The sequence below is a fragment of the Perognathus longimembris genome, chromosome 7 (genome assembly GCF_023159225.1).
Source record: "Perognathus longimembris pacificus isolate PPM17 chromosome 7, ASM2315922v1, whole genome shotgun sequence".
NCBI classification, from domain to species: domain Eukaryota; kingdom Metazoa; phylum Chordata; class Mammalia; order Rodentia; family Heteromyidae; genus Perognathus; species Perognathus longimembris.
The window spans coordinates 4959340-4978252 of NC_063167.1; the positions used below are offsets into that span (position 1 = coordinate 4959340).

The 18913-nt window shown below is 56.3% G+C and overlaps 1 protein-coding gene across 8 annotated transcripts in view; it reads right to left on the reverse strand.

Annotated features, from left to right (window-relative positions):
- Positions 1-1820: 1820 nt before the first annotated feature.
- The window catches only part of Rere (arginine-glutamic acid dipeptide repeats), a 370202-nt gene continuing 353109 nt past the window's right edge, over positions 1821-18913 (reverse strand). For all 8 annotated transcript variants that reach the window (XM_048350176.1, XM_048350173.1, XM_048350174.1 and 5 more), the window contains 11 exons: positions 12543-12705; positions 11539-11631; positions 10978-11177; positions 9731-9892; positions 8754-8867; positions 7294-8603; positions 6968-7190; positions 5750-6470; positions 4929-5075; positions 4476-4656; positions 1821-4266 (listed from right to left, as the gene is read on the reverse strand). In XM_048350176.1, coding sequence (XP_048206133.1) covers positions 4233-4266; positions 4476-4656; positions 4929-5075; positions 5750-6470; positions 6968-7190; positions 7294-8603; positions 8754-8867; positions 9731-9892; positions 10978-11177; positions 11539-11631; positions 12543-12705 — 3348 coding nt within the window. In that variant the 3' untranslated portion in view covers positions 1821-4232. The remainder of the gene's footprint in view (positions 4267-4475; positions 4657-4928; positions 5076-5749; positions 6471-6967; positions 7191-7293; positions 8604-8753; positions 8868-9730; positions 9893-10977; positions 11178-11538; positions 11632-12542; positions 12706-18913) is intronic.

The following is an 18913-nucleotide window of genomic DNA, read 5'->3' on the forward strand; positions in this document are numbered from 1 at the left end:
GGAACTCAGCACCTGGCTGTGTGACCACTGCCACCTGGTGGTCAGGACCAGGAATACGCTCCTGTGACTGGGGAGTCGGGGGGCTGGGTGCACAGAGAACCACAGCCAGCCGCAGCCTGACCGAGGGTCTCCAGAGCAGGCACTCTTCAAATGTAATCATCACACGGGACATTCACACCCGGGGTTCCCAGAGAAACTTGGACGGGACGGAACCTGCCAGGTCCGAACCCAGGAAGACTGGCACGGTGGTCAGGGGCAGCAACAGAAAAGCCGTGTGGAGGTCAGCAGTGTGCGCCTCGCTCCCTGGAACTTTCAGACTCAACCTCAACCAGGCAAAAGGTAGCTCGTGGCGATTCGTGCCTTTGATGCGAGAGCACCTCTGCAGGGTCCACCCATCATCATCCAGCCATCCTTGCAACCACCTGTCCCTCCAGCCAGCCAAAGTGTTCGAGGCAAGTACCTTCTACGCACAGGGTTTGGCCCCTATCTAGGTGCCCGGGGTAGGGCCAGGCACGCTGCCCATGAGCAGAGTTGTGTCATGAGGCTGTTTCTTCAGCCTAGCCCCTGACAAGCCAGAATGAACCAATTACCACACCGTGAGCAGTCACCACGGTGGAACCAAGTTACCCAGCTCTCACACAACTTGAGCTGCCAGAACTCCTGGAATAGCACCGAACCCCATGCCTCTGATCCTGAGATCTCCAAGGACCAGAAATGTGGCACGGGCACCCTAGGAAGGGCATGTGTCCCCCCCGGGAAAGCCGCAACTCACGAGTTAAGTTGCAGGGCTGGGGCAGGAGGCCGCTCTGGGACCGCCAACGAGCCATGTGCTCTCTGACGGACACAGCAGCTCCCCTGCTCCAGCCTACTGAGCTCTGGGACCCCCATACCAGCCTGGCTGGCTGCACAGCCAGTCCTGCTGTGCAGCTCCCTCCTGGGGGTCGGGGAGGATACAGGGGCTCTTGCCTGCTCTGGGGGCCCGTGGGCATGAGCCCCAAGTGTGCAGGTAATGGGTTCTATTCTGACAGAGATCTGGGTTCAGAATCATGCCCAACCCTTCCAGGCTGGTAGAGCCCAGGCTCATGCTCCTGTCTGCTCAGAGCCCTAACCCACAGGCCAGCCAGGACCCTGCTCGGATGGAGGTGCGTGCAGACCTGCTACTTGCATGCAGGAGGGTCTGGGCTTTTTCTTGTCAGTCCACCTGCTGCAGAGCCAGAAGGGGGTCACAGGGCCTCTGTGCTCAAGCTGAGGGCCCACTTCTGCGACACGGGGGTGGAAGGGCACGCGTCAGGGTGGCCAAAGGCCTTCACCCGGGTGTCAGCCTTCTGCCTTAGGACGGATGCATGGCAGGCGACAGTGGCCTGAGGAACGTCCACACTCCTGTTTACACGACCACTGTGTAGCTACATGTGGAGCACCTGCGACAAGGCAAGCGCAGAGGTTTCCAGAGATGGTGCTGAAGCTTCGGAAAATGCCCTGGACAGACTTGAGTGGGAATCCACTGCTGACTCCTGCCCCCTGGCGGCCATGCCCACCCCTTGCAGGCCCCTGCTGGCCGTGCAGGAGTAGGGTAGTTGGGGGGTGGGGTGGGGAGGCCGGCAGGGGTGGTACTCTTGGTCAGTCAGAACACTCCTGCCTAGGAACCTCCCCCCACCCCGCCCAGGCGCAGCGCCTTCCAGAGGCCGCTCTGGGAGGTCAGCAGGTCCCCCAGCAGGAGGCGGCAGACTCTCTGGCCCTCACCGGCCCTGAGGGCTGAAAGCAGGCAGCAGCCCAGACCCCGGCCCCGCTCCCGGAATGAGACACCGCGCTGGTCCACACCGTGCGTGTAGTGTAGCTTTGTTTTATTTATGTCCACAAATATTTCAAAAAAATTACAAAATACTCAAAATGGAGAGAACACAGAAGTCACGATTTCTGGGTGTCTACTCTGCTTACACTGTGTTATCTCATGGCAAACTACTCATATATACATTTAGCTTCAAGATATATATAAACCCAGCAAACCAGAAAGTATTCTGCTCTGCTTCCGCTGCAAGGAGACGTGAAGCTCAACTGACAACACTGAACAAGATACGTACAAAACACAGAAAGCAAAACCAAACTTCAAATAAAAGGAAGGGAAATCTAAAAGGAACCCAGGCGGCTGGGCCTGAACGACATCGCACGGCTTAGGGCCTCCTGCAGGAGCCAGGGAGTCGCCCGGGGCATCAGGCTGTGGATGTTGGGAATGGAAGGGTCTTGGTGTTTCACCTGGGACGCGGGAGGAAACCCCAAAACACAAGGAGGAAACACTTCCCACGGCTTCCAAAACAGACTTCAAGTACTTCCCTCTTGCTCTTTGGAAAAACGGACAATAGAGGGGAGATGGAAGATTTAACTGAGTGGTAGATTCAGCTAAAAGGAGGAAAAGAAACAGGAGACAGCAGTGGTGGCCTGGGGGCCTGTCCCCAGTGGAAGAGGCAGCCCGAGAGCCAAAGAAGCCAAAGGCTCACCCCCTGGACGGCACCTGCGTCCCAGAAGGAAACAAGAGCCTCCATGCCAAAGTGGCCAGCAGTGTGCACAACGAAGAGTTAATGTGAACTTGCCTCCCCTAAGGAACTAAAGTTAAGGCAGAAATGGAATGAAAAAATGAAAGAAAGAAAACAACCAAAACTACATTTCAACAGACAATGCCATCTGTCCTGACTGGAGCCAAGCACGGTTCCTGGATACGCGCGGCCCGGCTACAGGCCCGCACCCTCAGCCTGGAGCTTGGAAAGCACCGGCCAGCCATCAGCCTGGGCCCCGAACAGGTCTCCACTGAGATGACCCACGGGCGGCCGCAGACAGGCAGAACTCCCGTGAACGGTGTAGGATGGGAGCCTGGGAAGAGGCCCTGCCTGTCCCGACGGACCAGACCTGCCCTCAGCTTTGGACAGAGCTGTCGGCATTCAGGGGGGTGGCCGGCTCCTCTAGAGGGGGTGACCTGGGCGCCTGCTCCCTGACTGGAACCTTGCGGCTGGGATCCCCACTCCTTCCAGGTGGAAGCAGCTTGGGGGGGGTGTGGGGGGGGCTTAACCTCAGGGCAGCCTGGGTGCAGCAAGGCTGCCTTGCCTGGTCCTTACCACAACATCCAAGTGACACCCACAAAGGGCGGGCTCCAGACATTCCTTTGGCAAGCTTATGTCCTGGGTCTGTCCTGTGCTGAGTTTCTTTGTATGGAATCGTTTCTTGAATTCTCTAGCCTGCTCATGAAATTTTCCAGAGGATTCAAAAAGGCAACGTATCCAGAACCAATCAGTGTATATGCATAGGACTACGGAAACCTACCACGGACACACACACATGTGCGCCTCCACACCTTCCTGGATCGAGGCCAGGGTCACCCGGTGGTGGGAGCCAACACCGGGCTCCCGCGCCCCCAGGGCGGCCGACACCTCAAAGCACGCGCAAACCCCCGCAGCAGGGCCGGGAGGAGCAGAGCCTGGGGGTGGGCGCCGCCACCCCGATGCCCACTGCTGCGACCACCTAGTCCCCAGCTCCTGCCCACTTGCAATTACAACGCCCATCGGCTCCCTTTAATTAAAGGGATAATTATATATAACTTTTTATTAAAAAATCAACTCTGTATTCTGTCAATAGCTGGTAGGAATTCACAATTAGTGACATGGCTGGAAAAAATAGATCAGAATAGTCGTTTGTGGAAGGGGAAAAAAAAGCTGTTCTAAAATTACTTATTTACAGATGTAAAAAGCCATGCTGCAGGACTTTCTCAAATTATGAAGATTTCCTACAATGTATTAAAATAAAAGATTTTTTAAAAATTATAGCTCTTGGATTCTACCTCATACGCCACTACCTGCACACCACGGGCCGGAGCCCGGGCCTCGGCGCCCGCACGCACAGTGAAGGGTGTGAACGGATTCTAGCACCTACCAAGGAATCAAAGAAAAGGAAACCAAAGCCAAACCCCAAGATTGCAGGGAAGTTTGTGGGTGTTCAGTCTAGTCCAGGACTCACTAAGCTTCTGGGGGACTGTCATGCAAGAGACCCACACCAGTCTCAGGAAATCCTCTTGACAAACGAACACTAGTATGCAGATACATTTTTAGTTGTGGGGTTTTTAAATATATAAAGAAATCTTTAGAAGACTTTTTTTTTTTTTGCTTTTGCAGCTCCTAATGTATGCCAAAAGTCCCGTTTCTGTCCCCAAGAACTGGGGTTCCCACAGCCAGCATTAACAAATAAATAACTTATAACTGCTTGTCACCTTCTTTCTTCAGTCGACTGGAAAAGAGGTAAGAAAAGAAAACGATTGGGTACTGGGCCTGGGTAGGCGCCGGGCAGGTGGGTGGCTTGCTGGTGTGTGGGGATTCCCGCCCAGGCCGCCCGCCCCACGCCAATGGCCTCCCGCATTCCCGCACGGGCAGGCGCTGCCCGCCTCCTCCCTCTCGCACGCGAGGCCGCTGGGCGGGGCTCCCCTCGGCCCCGCTCACCTGTAGTAATCTTCCTGACTTGGTAAGTGGCCGCCGTGCATGTGGGGGTGGCCGTGCAGCCACTGTTGCTCCATGGCCAGTCTCTGCAGCTCGGCGGACTGCGCGTGCATGGCCTGCAGCTGGTGGGCCGCGGACATGGGGGGCGGGATGGCCCCAGGCAGGTCTCGAGGATAGGGAGTGCCTGCCAAAGAGGACACCGTCACCTTTTGGGTGCCACAGAACACACTTCCCAGGGGGCCTCCGGGGAGCAGGAGGCCCCTACCAGAGCCTCCACATCCCCTGTGCAGACCAGCAGTCTGTCTGTGCAGCTCCTGGGGTGCGGGGCCCTCCTGGGGCAGGCATCCTCTGCACGCAGGGAAACACGCTGCCGTTGGCTGCACACGCATGGGAGGCCGCGGGTGGACACACTAGCCGACGCACACGGAGCCCCATCGTCCTCGGTGGAATCCTTACCAAAAACCGGATGGCGCAGCATCTCATGCTCGTGAGGAGGCTGTCCGAGCAGGGGGTTGGGGAGGGTGCCGGGAGGGTAGGGGAAGCGAGCCAGGTGAGGGCCGGCAGTCAGGGGGTCCACCAGGGGGTGAACTGGGCCTGCAGAACCTGAGGAGAAGAGCACAAGTCCAGACGCAGGCAGTGGGTGGCTGCGGGGCTGGTTCCTTCCTCACTGGCTGACCCAGGCGGCCTCCAGGAGCCCCTTGTACGTGGGGTATTGTGGGGTGCAGACCTGCAGTGCCCCTGGCTGTGGCCAGGTGTACCTCTTGGGCCTGCAGGACAGTCTGGCTCTAGCAGTGTCTGCCCAGCTGCAGAGCAGGAGCTCAGTTCTGCTTGCAGCAAGTGCTGTGGCCTCCTCCTCCTTTCAGAGCAGCTCAGGGTCCCCCCGTGGGCCCCTTCCTGGCATGGGCTTCCCAAGCGTCACCCCTCCCTCAAGCCCGTTCTCTGGAAGCATCAGTGCTGCAGCGCTGCTGGACACATCTGGCCTGACGTGAACTCATTCTGTGCACACCTGCCTCCCTCTGCCCCGCACCACGCGGCCTGTCCTCAGTGGACAGGACTGGACAGCCCGTGAGGTCAGCCGGCACTGAGCCAGCAGAAGCCCCGCCCCGCCCCGCGTGAAGACAACTGGTCTGCAGTTGCCACTTGCGACCGCCCAGCTTTCCTGGGCAGCGGGTGCCTGGGCCGGGCCCTCCCACCAGCCTCACCGTCCCCGGGGCCCAGGGCCGACCTCAGGCTTCCCCAGGGACTGCTGGGGTGGGAGAGCGGGCGGGAGCACCCACCTTGGTGGAGGGGGTCCTGCTGGTGGAGGTGGAGGTGGGAGTGGATGTGGGAGTGCTGGTGGTGGTGAGGAGTCACGTTGAACATCTGCAGGCGGGCCAGCGGGTCGCTGGTGAGGGACGCCATGCGCTCGGCGTGGATGCGCTCGGCCGCCAGCCGGTCCGGGTAGCTCATCTCGGGCCGCAGCTGGGGCCCCGCCAGGGCCAGTCTCTCCCGCTCCAGGGGATTCAGGCCCGGGTGGAAAGAGGCGAATGGGTGGGGGCCGGCTGTGGGGGGAATGGTTAGGGCGCTGTGCCGTGCGAAATGCTCCATGGGGTTGGTGGCGGGGTGCAGAGGGTCCAGCTCGGGGGGCTTCACTTCGAAGCCCGGCTTCATCCGCTCCCGCAATTCTCGCTCCCGGATCTCTCGCTCCCGGATCTCCCGTTCCCGGAGCTCCCGCTCACGAATGGTGGGGTCCACGTTGTAGAGGCCGGGCATGTGGTAGGCCAGCAGGGGGTCGGCGGGGTTGAGGGGCATGTAGAAGGGGTGGTTGCGGTTGGTGGGCGACATGACGTGGGGCCGCGCGTACTCGCTCAGGGTCCGTAGGGCAGGCGTGTCGGGCCCGATGTACGGGGGCACGGCGGCGATGGTGGTGGGGGGCGGCTCGAAGGAGGGCCGCACGTGGCCAGGGCCGCCGAGCTGCGGGTCACTGAGGCGACCGTCGTGTGTGGAGCTGGATGCCTTCTGTTGAGAGAAAGAAGGCTGAGGTCCGAGCCTGGTGCTCACCACACGGGGGCCCCTCACACTGCCAGTCTGCCTCCGAGTCCAAGATGGAGGCTGGGTACCGGTCATGCCAGATCCCGGACACCCTTCAGACCCTGCAGGGAAGGAGTCTGTCTCGTTTGTGCCCACAGCAACCCCGGCATGCTGGGGGACAGTGTACCCGAGAGAGCAACAAGGCAGGGTAGGGATGAGGTCAGCAGGCCGAGGGGCCCAGCCGCCAGAGCTTCCCCTCCTGAAGAAGCGGAGCTGGGTGACCCAGTCCATGAGAAGGATCGTGGGACAGGTGCCGGCAGGATGCCCCACCCAGCCTGGTTCTAAGCCGCCCCTCGGGGGGGGTCTCCACGCAGAGAGCTCAGCCTTCAAGGGCTCAAGTGAGGCGCGGCCGGCCGAGGCCATGGCCTCACACGACCTGGCGACACGGGGCAGTGGACAGCGCCCCTCCGCCCCCCGGGACTCACGGCTGCACGCTCCGCCTCCCGCTCCCGCTCGCGCTCTCGTTCCCGCTCCTTCTCCTTCTCCTTCTCCCGCTCCCGCTCCTCTCGCGCTTTCTGCTCGGCCTCCCGCTTGGCCTTCTCAATGGCCTCCTCCCTCTTCTTGGCTAGTTTGGATCCGGCCAGCGGGGTGAAGTACAGGTCTGTCCGCGCACACGAGTTGTAGCCCCGGTCCAGGTGTTTGTAGAACCTAGAAAGGCCGCAGCTCTGGCTGGGGGCCCGGGCCGAGGCCTCGCCCGCCCGGCCTCGCGCAGCCCCCCGACCCGCACACGCCACGAGTCTTGGAGAAGTACCTGGCGGACTGGCTGGCGTGGCTGGGGGTGTCCACCACGGTGGGCTCGGGGGAGGGGCTCCTGGGGGGTGGCGGAGGGCTCTCGGGCTCCTCAGCATCATCCAGAGCCTCTTCCTTGATCTGCACTGTGGGCAGCGGGCAGGACGCACCCCCGGGGACGCCGCCCCCGGTAGAAACAGCGGCAGGACAGGCTGGGGCTGAGGCGCTGGGCCCCGCGGGAGGGGTGGAGGTGGAGGGGCAGGAGGGTGGGGTAACAGGAGGGGGGCCTCCAGGGACAAAGGGATGTTGAGCAAAGGGGGGCTGGGGAGGCACCTGATGGAGGCTGGCCGGGGGGTGAGAAGTGGCAGCAGGGGGCAGGCTCTGGCTCTGGGTCAGCCCCGGGGGCTGAGCAGGGGAGGAGGGCAACGGCTGGCTCTGCGGCATGAGCTGCAGGGGGGGCGGGTGGGCCGACGGTGGGTGGTGGGTAGACAGGGAGCTGAGGGGCTTCAGGGCCGGTGGGGGTGGCAGGTTGGCATTCATGGAGAAGGGGGAGGGCCCTGAGAGGTGAGGGGGGTGCTTGTGGGCCTGCGGGGCGGGAAGCTGGGGGATTGGCGTGGTGGGCGGGGGTTTGATGTGAGGCATGGCCAGGGGTGCTGGTGGCAGGGGCTGTTCCCTCGGGGGCTGCTGGGCCTGCAAGGCTGCCTGAGAGGCGGGGAGCTGCAGAGAGCTGTGCGGGTGAGCCGCTGCGGGGGAGGCTCCCAGAGGGGCCTGGCCCTGGGAGGCCTGGGGGGGGAGGCCAAAGGGCTGAGGGGGCCCCGGGTGCTGTAGCAGGGGCCCAGCCTGCAAGCCGTGAGAGCCAGGTGGGCCCTGGCTGTGCAGCGGGGGCTGTGTGTGAGGAGGCCCCGTCAGGGGCTGCAGAGGGGGGTGAGGAGAGGGCAGGCGAGGTGGGTGCAGGGTGGGGGCCTGCTGGACGTGGGCATGGACTGCAGACGCCGTCGGGGTCTGTGGCTGGCCAGGGGCCTGGGAGGCTGCAGGGGGGCCCTGGGGAGGGACTGCCGGGGTAGAGGCTGTGGGGCCTGGGGCAGGAAGCTGGGGTGCTCCTGGGGGGCCCCCCGAGGGAGCCTGCAGGGCTGGGGGCTGGGCCTGCAGGGTCTGCTGCTGGGCAGATGAGTCTGAGTCGCTCTCATTGTCCTGAGGGCTGGGGATGCTGGGGGAGGTGCTGCGATTGTCCTGGTCAATGTCTTTGGGGTCACTGCTCCCCTCATCGTTGACGCTTCGACTGTCTGAGCTCTCGCCTTCGCCTTCAGAAGGGGAGTTGGGCCGGCTGACCTCCTAGAACCAGAGGAAGGAGAAGGGAAAGTTGGGGCGAGAGAACTCTGCCACATGTCACTGAGGTCAAACCCCCCTTGGGAGCCAGAGCATGGCCATGTTCCAGGAGGTCTGGGCTGGGGCTCTAAGGAGCAGCAAGGCCCGGGCCCTCACCTGGGTTTTCGTCTTCTTGGAGCTGGTCCGCTCAGCCTCCTCGGTGTCCGAGGCCACCTTCTCCCGCTGGCGCTTGGTGCTCTTGAGCGGGGATGAGGCTTCCTCCTTCACCTTCTGCAGCGCCGGGCCCCAGAAGCAAGGAAGCCCCATCAGGCCCGGTGAGGGGTGGGCATTCTCCCCATCATTCTCAGCCCCAGCCCCCCCCCACCCCCCCAGCGAGGAGGCCCCATCAGCTCAGGTGAGGAGAGGACATTCTAGAACCTCATCATTCCTAGTTCCTTCTCCAGAAGCAAGGAAGCTCTGGAAAGGCTCAGTGGGGACGAAAGCAACACACATCTGTGGGTGGAGGGACTTCCTCTCCAGGCCCCCACTCCAGATGGTGAGCCTACTTTTCTCCAGGGTTTGCCTTTCAAATAAACTTAAAGGAAAAAAACCTGGGGATGAAAATGCTTGGAACTGGGGGCAGGGTGCCTTTCCAGCCAATCTCTGCCCTCTGTCTCTGAGGTCTTGGCAGCTGGAGGCAGAGGTGCCCCTAAAAAGGTTGGTGGGAACCCCCTTTCTCTAGGCCCCAAGGCCTGGGCAGTAAGTGTTCAGAGAAGCTCCAAGAAGCAGCCACAGGCCTATGTCTGAGACAGCTGAATACCAGAGCTAGCAGTTCTGGTGGGAGGGAGAAGGGGGGACAGGTAGGTGGGAAGGAGGGGACAGATAGATGGGAAAGAGGAGGGAACAGGTAGGTGGGGAAGAAGGGGGGGAGTAGGTAGAAAGGAGGTGGTAGGGGACAGGTAGGTGGGAAGGAAGAAGGAGGGGAAAGGTAGGTGGGAAGGAAGAGGGAAACAGAAAGGAGGAGGAGGGAGGGGAGAGGTAGGTGGGAAGGAGGATGAGTAGGTAGAAAGGAAGAGGAGGGAGGAGAAAGTTAGGTGGGAAGGATAAGGAGGGGGGACAGTAGGTGGGAAGAAGGGGGACAGGTGGCCCCGGACCTTGGCTGACTTCTTCACTGTGTCGGCCTTGCTGTCGTTGCTGGAGGTGCTGGCGGCGCTGGGGGAGTTTCGGCCGCTGGAGCGAATGTCTTCACTGATGGGCGAGGCGCGGCCGTCGGGGCTGGCGGGCTGCTTCTTCCGACCGCTGCGTAGTGTAGACATCTGTGCCCAACCAGAGGCGTGTGAGGCAGGCAGGGCCCAGGGCCCCGGCCGAGCCCACCACAGGCCGAGGTGGAATGAACAGATGGACGGAGAGGGAGGGAGGGAGAGAGAGAGGCGCTCAAGACTCATCTCTGAAGACTTTCCTGAGCCACTTATGCTGGAAATGAGTAAGGTTTTCTGGGCAAAGGGCAGGAAGTTGGAAGTTGGCTGGGCTGACTACGTTGGCATAGTCATCTGCTGGCTCCCCTCCAGCTCCTTGTTTCTATGAAGCCACCAGGTGAGCCCTGGGAGCCTTGCCAGGATAGCAGGGGAAGATGAGGTGGACCGTCCAACCCACCTGTTAGAAGGCCCTTCAGGCGGTCAGTCCTATGTGGAAGACCCCCCCACACACACACACACACCTGTACCCCTAGACTTTCACTAAAAGCCCTCTCCCGGAGTCCCGGCCACAAAAAAGGAAAGCCTCTCATGAAAGGCCTATGAAGCAAGGACAAGCATGTGCCGTGGGCTTCTAAAGCTGGATCAGGCACTTGAGAGTCTGCAAAGGGATAAAGCAAGCCAGGCTCCAGTAGCTCAGGCCTGTAATCCTAGTTACTCAGGAGGTTGAAATCTGAGAACTTCACTTAAAAGTCAGCAGTGCAAACAAATCCAAGAGATTTCTTTATCTCCAATTAATCAGCAAGCTGGAAGCAGAGCTGTGGCTCAAGTGGTAGAGTGCCAGCCTTGAACAAAAAAGCTCAGGGACAGTACCCAAGCCTGAGTTCAAGCACCGGTGCTGTCACCAAAAAAGAAAAAAATTTATCAAGTAGCAGAGCTGAGGCACAGTGAATGAAGGTGGAAGTAAGCAGCAGCCAGGAGCAACGGGGAGTTCTCAAGACTTGGAGAGTTAGTACATGGCCACCAACCAAGATCAACTAATCTTCTGTAAAATTAATCTCAGGATGAGGGCCCGGTAGACCCCCAGGAAAGGGCAGACCCCCAAGAAGAGGGCCGAATGTCCTTCCAAAGGCAAAGCCCTGCTTCCAGGGGGCTGTTTCTCGACCTAAGCTTGCCCTCATTTCCCCCTTCAGGGGCCCAAGGCTCACCGAGCCCCGACTCCGGCGTGTCCTCATGCTATGCTTCCCGCTGAGCCCATCGTCCTCCTCCTTGACAGGCTTGAACATGAACGGCGGAGGGTCGACAGGCTTCTCAATGGGCGGCAGCTCCCCGTACTTCTTGAAGTGGATGCGGCAGTCGGTGCAGAGAAGGATGTTCTCCCGGCCCCCGTGGTGCCAGTCTTTAGAGGCTGCGAGTTGAGAAGAGGTGCCAATCCTGAAACCCAACGGCTCCCGGGGCGCAGCGAGGCAGCCCCCTTGGATAGACTCCTCTTCCTCAGCCAGCCCAGGCGGCTGCTCCTCACAGGGTACCCGGAGGAGATGGCAGCAAGTCCCCAGGACCCATGTGCACCCCTGGCTTGGAGTGGATTTCCCTACCCACTGGCCACACAGCTCTCCCCGTACTGGTGACTCAAACGGAGGGAAGTCAAATAAGGACGACCCTCAGGTTTCTCAATCAGCACGCTTGCGGCAGGCTTCCGCTCTGGCGCATCGAGTGCCGGAACCTGGCCTCCCATGGTGAAGGGGCCCCGGGCACCAGGAGCTACTTACTGGTGGTGAAGCAGTGACGGCAGGCGTACCCCTTCAGCTCCTGCTCGCTGTCCTCGCTGTCAAAGTCATCCTCACTGGCGGAACTCAGGTCCACTGTATGTATGGGGCCCACAAGCGGAACAGAGAGACACCATTACACTGTGCACTGAGCAGCTCCACGGCCGCAGCCCGCGGCGCTCACAGTGCTGAGCCGTGAAGCGGGAACAACGCCTCCGCGGCATTCATGGGCAGTCCTGGGCACGCACACACACAGGTGGCCGGCCTCAGGCTGGAAGTTCAGGGCCATAACAGAACCGAGGTGCTGCCATCGTGTCCAGTTCTTAGAACGAACTGGGAGGAGAGGCCAAGGCTTTGCTGGGCCTGGCAAGGGCCTGGTATGCCCTTCCATCCCCCCCCAAAAAAGGTGTTCATCTGATTTTTTTTTTGCCAGTCCTGAGGCTTGAACTCGGCTTAGGTGCCATTTCTGAGCTCTTCTGCTCAGAACGGCGCACTTTACCACCTGAGCAACAGCACCACTTTGGCTTGTTCTGTGGTTTAATTGGAGATAAGAGTCTCACACACTTCCCTGTCCAGGATGGCTTCCAACCACAATCCTCAGATCTCAAGCCTCCTGAGTAGCTAGGATTACAGGTGTGAGCTACCAGTGCCCAGCTCATCTGATCTTATTATCACCAAACCCCACACAAACACATCACCCACCACAGGCAAAGCCTCCTAGGCCAGGGCCCCACACGCCTCAGGCCAAGTCTAAGCTCCTACTTCTGTAAAACTTTAAATGATGGCAAGTTTATTACAAATGCTTAGGAGTACAAACAGGTTTTAAAACTCTCCCTAGTGAAAACCTTCTGGCCATGGTCAGCACTGCATTTAGGTCAGGCTTCATACACGCGCACACCCAGACACACGTGTGTACACACGATAGCCTGGGCCATCCGCTCTTGCAGGCCCAGAGCTGGATGTACGTGGAGCTGCATGTGAACCTCTCGCCAAAGCTCCCCACTTACAGAATTCGCTGGAGGGGGGTCTGGAGGGTGTGTTGACAGGGGTGGAGGCAGTGCGGGTCTTAATCCTCCTGAACACGGCCTGCCTGCGGTGCCGGCGATGGGCTCGGGAGCTGGCTGCCTCGGGGGTCTTCTTCCAGTAGTAATAGAAGGTGATCAGTTCTCCCTGCAAGACATAAGGCCCCACGAGGGCAGGTGTGATGGCAATGCTCCAGGAACAGTGTGCACAACTGCCGCAGGGCCCGTCCTGGGTCTGCACGAACGCAGCCCTCTCCCCTTCAGCCCAGTGCAGCACTGCCTCCAGACATCAGAACCGAGTGCTGGATGCCCATTATTTGTTAGGTGTCCAGTGAGCCAGATGAAGCTACTCACTGCTGGAGAAGCCCTGAGGGCACCCGGGGAATAAGAGCCAAAGAGGACTGGGGGAGGGTGGGTCAAACCTGTAACCCCAGCTATTCAGGAGGCTGAGGTCTGAGAAGATTGTGGTTGGAAGCCAGCCCAGGCAAGAAAGTCAGTGGCTCTTGTCTCTAATTAGCCACCAAGAAAACTGGAAGTGACACTGTGGCTCAGTGGTAGAGCATGTTAGCCTTGGGTGAAGAAGCCCAGGGACAGTGCTAGGCCCTGAGTTCAAGCCGCATGTCTGACAAAAAAAAAAAAAAAAGAATTACAGAAGCCTGCCCTGCAAGAAGAACCACAGGGGCTGGGAATATGGCCTAGTGGCAAGAGTGCTTGCCTCCTACATATGAAGCTCTCGGTTCGATTCCCCAGCACCACATATATAGAAAACGGCCAGAAGGGGCGCTGTGGCTCAGGTGGCAGAGTGCTAGCCTTGAGCGGGAAGAAGCCAGGGACAGTGCTCAGGCCCTGAGTCCAAGGTCCAGGACTGGCCAAAAAAAAAAAAAAAAAAAAGAAGAAGAAGAAGAAGAAGAAGAACCACAGGAGCCAAGAGATGGTTTAACAAAAAGGGGAAAAAACAAACCAGGCGTGAAGATGCTGGCTGGGTCTCTGTGAGGCTCAAGAATTCCTTTAAGCAGTCCCAGATTTTAAGCAGCATTTGTGTAAACAGTGTTGCCTCATGCAGTTACAACTGACCACCTCTACTTCCCAAAGACAAATGAAAGCAGTTTAAAAAGACAGCACAACTTGTAGAATAAAAAAGAAGACTGAGTTCAGTGAGATTTAAACCCAATGCCAGACTTGAGATAGAAAGAAGATTCCAGGCACCGGTGAGATGGTACTCAGGTGAGAAACTCCAGACCTAACAATTACATGAACATCAACTTTTTGCCAACACTTAAGAAACAGCTTTTAGAAATGTACTCATTATGTCTTATATAACTGTAACCCTCTGTATATTACCTTTATAGTAACAATTAAACATTTTAAGAGAAATAGCTTTTAAACAAGAAGAAATTTTTATCTTCTCAGTGCCAAGAATCTAAAGGACAGGTCTGGAATCATAGTTAAGAAAATGAAAGAATACACTTTAAAAACTCAGGAAGGCAGAGGAGAAACAAGAACCTACACGTACTGCTGCTGAGAATGTAAACCGAATCACTTCGTAAAAACTGGCTGGCAGTTTCTACAATGATAAATACCTACCATACTATCTGTAATTCTGTGCCTACCTTGTTTACCCTAAAGAAAATTCACAAAGCCTTGTGCACACACATTCACAGAAACTTTGTTCTTAGTAGCTATAAAATGGAAACAAGACGTATACTTATCAATAAAAGATTGGATAATTGGATGATGGCATACTCGTTCTTGGGAATAATACTTGGTAATAAAAAAGAACAAATTTAGTACCAGGGACAAATCTCAAAATCATCCTGTCAAATGAAAGCAATCAAAGAAGGGTGCATATGATATGAGTCTGTTTAAAGGGAAGGGGAAACAAACAAAAAAGGGCAAAGCCGTGATTGGGTGGGACAGACAGGACAGTACCTGCAAATAACTCAACTAACAACCAGGTTGGATGATGGAATCAGTCTATAAATTATGGTTACCGTTATGTCACAGAAATGCATAAAGCTGTCAAAACTTACTGAACTATGCATTTTTACTGTATACATACCATCAATTACATATCAGTGAAGTAGATAAAGGAACAACAAATCCAGGCCAGCTTTTATTAGCTGCCTCTCAGCCGCTGTAATGGCTACCAAGGGATTAAACACTGGAACGAAGGGAATCTGGGAGGATTAGAAGCAGCATATTGGTGGCTGCATGGGTGGCTAGGTCTTGAGCACAAACAAAAGAATATGTTGGGGAACGCTTTGGTTCTACAAATAGGGAGTGAAGCCGCTCACGAGCTCACCAGGAACAAAGTCAATTGAACTTTAATCAAACATGCAGAGTGTGTGCTGTGGAGGCCCGCTGAACATCAATTCAGGGAACAGAAGCTCTTGCAGGAATCAATAGCTTACTGAAACATTAACACAGGCAATCATTGATCAAAAGGCAGCTCCACAAAGCCAGCCTTGCAAATTAGCTGCCGCTTTTGCTTGCAAGCAAACAGCGAGGTCTAAATGCTGGCGACACCAACGGCCTGTAATGCTCACTGTGCTCCCGGTGCGCTGTGCCCTGGGCTCACAGCGAGGCCTCGCAGCCAGCTTCAGTGTCAGCACTCCTGACGCTGCGGTGCTGAGCCTGCACACAGCATCAGGAACCACCCTGGCGCAGTGCCCAGCGCTGTGCTGGGGGAAGTACTTGAGACCACTAGCCTATATTTAAGCACCCCTTTTTCTCTTTTGAGGGAAGCTGGGTTTTCTCCACAAGTCACAGGCAAAGGCTACGTACGGGTGGTTTTAGAGCTTTCCTCCCAGCAGAGTTAGCGCCCCAGAGCGCACACAGGCAGCGTTAGAAAAATGAGAGTCACCAGATTCCCCAGAAAGAAAAACTAGGGGAAGGGAGTACTGTGCACAGAGACTGGAGAAGGGACAGAACTCATCTGCCTAGGTAGGGCAATGCCATCAGGGTGGGCTGGGAACCTCAAGAAGAAAAGCTAAACCCAGACAAGGGTTGACTGTGGGTCAGGGAAGAACCGTTCAATGGTAATCCAGAGGTGGCTTGGCCTCCTCTTCCTCCCCCTCTGGGCTTCTGTGTTCTTGGGATGGAGGTAGCTGTAGGTCTGTCAAGATCGCTCGGGCAGGAATACGAAGTCAGTGCTCCCTCTGCTGCTTGGACAATCTGAACGAAGCAAAGCAGTAGGGGCCAGGGCCGCTGGCGCTCTGAGGCTAGTATGCCTGAGAATGTAATGTTTCAGGCACACCTTGTCTGGACGGGTATGGCGGGGCCCCGCTCTGCTTGACTGTGGCTAACGACTCGCTGGCCATACTGCCCTGGGCACTCTCCCAGGGGCATCTCCCGCCAGCCTTACGAGCAGGTCAGTTTGCTCTATGGCGTCTAGTAACCTACAACACTGCCATCATTTAATTTCCCTTAGGCACCACAATGCTAAGAGAAGAGAACTTGTCCTGCCCAATTAAAAAGAAATTCTTCTGCAAAGTAGCATAAGCTTCATGTCTTCCCCTTGGGACTGTGCGGGAGTGGAGTGAGCACACTGCTGAGGAGAAGGCGCGGGAAGCATGCACTATCAAAGGCAGGCTCTCAGCCAGCATATCTGAGCTGCCCAAGGCATTCTGGCACAGGGGTCTTCAAAGAGCCCCCACCTCAGCCTTGGGTTATTACGACTCAGCTCAGCACTAACACATCAGACAGGATCTTCACTCGGGTCCTAAGATCAAGGCAAGAAAAGGTAAGCCAATTACTTTTCCCTATACTAGAAGCTTATGAATATACCCAACAGAGACTGACGTTTTTTCTAATTGTAAGGTATTATTAGTAGCACATGGAGGGGGGAGGCTTGGTCTTTTGGAAATATCACGTAAATAGCTTTCAATTCAGTGCAGTGTTCTGTCCACAAAACAGAAGACAATGCTGAGGTGTGCTGCCTACTTGTGTGCTGGGGGGTGGGGGTCCTTGCACCCTCACTGGGGAGGGAAGGCTGTAGCTCATCTTTTCCTCACCACTACAGTTTCCCTGGGTCTTTTTCTGGGCCAAGCATCATCTGAGAAAAAGCAGCAGGCAGTAAGAGTCAAGAAGGGAGATGCTGGCCACAAAGCTGCAGGTGAATGAGGGGATTATGGATAGAGCAACTGGTAAGGCTAGTTCACGGCTGCAGGGGAATGGGATTCCACCAAGGCACAGGCTCACCCGGGCAGCTGTCGCATATGCTCTGCCGGAGAATTACAGTCCCATTGCTTCTTGGCAAAAACTACGAATACTTAGCTACTCAGGAGGCTGAGATCTGAGAATCATGGTTTGAAGCCAGGCTGGGCAGGAAAGTCCATGAGACTCTATTTTCCAAGTAAGCACCAAAAAAGTTGGAATTGGAGCTGTTGGTCAAGTGGCAGAACACTATCTGTGAGCAAAAAAGCTCAGGGACAGTGCCTAGGCCCAACATACACACAAACACGCACACGCAACACATGCATATGCACCTACAACATTCAAATGTAGTGATTAAATCGGTAAAATTTGCTGGTGTAGAATCCTGTGTAAGTCCCTCTATCTTTTTTTTTTTTTTGCCAGTCCTGGGGCTTGGGGACTCAGGGCCTGAGCACTGTCCCTGGCTTCTTTTTTGCTCAAGGCTTTTTTGCACTTCTCTTTATGTGGTACTAAGGAATTGAACCCAGGGCTTCGTGCATGCTGGGCAAGCACTCTACCGCTAAGCCACATTCCTAGCCCCTCTCTATCCTTTTGCTCCTGACAATCAAGGGCTGGCGGGACAACTGTGGGGCGGGAGGTGGAAGGAGGCCTGGGGTAGAACTGGTTTGGCATCAGCCACCTCTTTCAGCTCTTTTTCCAGCAGACAACCTGTTGCCTTCCAGTAATTAAGGCACAGTTCCCCAGGGCTCCTTGCTTTTCTGTTAACCAACCAAATACAGTTCCCTGATCCCTAATGGGGCTGCACTGTCAGCAGCTCCGCCACCTCTCAGTCTCCTCCTGCACATAAGGAGTGCTGATGAGCTTGAACACCCGCAGCAGAAAAATAGCTTTTCGGAACCAAAGCCTTCGGATCTAACCACCCAAGAGGAAGCCTTGCAATGGGGGCGACCTGGGCAAGGCATGTCTGTCTGCACTCCTGAGAGAGAAGGTCTTTTGGGTTTGAGCTGTTTTCAAAAAGGCCAGGCTGAACTGTCCATTAAGATGTTCCTGGGCCAGGTGCCCTTAAGGTTAAAGTAAAAAACATCTAGTTGGGCAAGTTAGCCGCCCACATTATTACACTATGTTTATACCGCACAAAGGGCCGAAACAGGCCACAGTTCTGTTTCTTTTGGAAACTAGAATAGGAATGAGGCTTCCAAACTCTCCAGTGTCCACTCGGAGAAGCAGACTTTAGGCCCTTCCTGGCATCTTGCAGAGGCTGCAGCAGTCTTCCTTCCAAATCATCTATGGAGCAGGCCTTTGCCTTCTCGTTCTGCTAAACTCCATGGCAGTGGTTTCTACCAGCAGAGTGTTGCCTGCGAACTCGCCACCTCACATCACTTCCCCGCCCAGACACTTGCCATTCTTGTCTTTCAGCTACATTCAGGCTTTTTTTCTGAGCTTGGTCTCCCCAACTTCCCACACCTATGCCCTTCCCACCAGTGACCCCCCCACGAGGCATCGTGCAGTCAACATGAGAGGAAGACGCTTTCCTGGGAATCAAAGATTACCTGAAATTAACTTTAAAAGCATAGAAAAAGATAATATTCAATTTCCAAAAACATCAAAAAGCAGACTTTCAATGCAAACAAGAGGAAAACTCTCAATTGAAGCGACTCTGGGTCTGGTCCCAGATTTCAGCGGTCTTAACCACTCTGCTGTGCTGCTTCTCAAAAACGAACACTCAGGGTTTAAGGAGCTAAGGGAGCTGGAGATGTGGCTTGTGATACAGAAAGCGCAAGGCCCCGAGTTCAAGCCCAGTTGGTGCCAGCTGGGGGGAAATAGCCATCCTGATCGTGTGTATGTATGTATGTATGTATGTATGTATGTATGTATGTATGTATGTATGTATTGCCAGTCCTGGGCTTGAACTCAGTGCCTCGGTGCTGTGTCTGAGTTTTTACAGCACAAAGCAAGTACTCAACACACCTGAGCCACAGCTCTGCTTCTGCCTTTTTAGGGGGAGGTGATTAACTAGAGATGGACTTATGGACTTTCCTGCCTGGGCTGGCTTTGAAGCACAGTCCTCAAATCTCAGCCTCCTGAGTAGTTTAGGCTTCAGGTATGAACCACCGGTGGCTGGTTGGGCAACCTGATCTTTTAAGTCAGAGGTTCAAGTCTAGGTTATCTTGGATCTCTGGAGTCTTGTGCTTGGTAGAAGA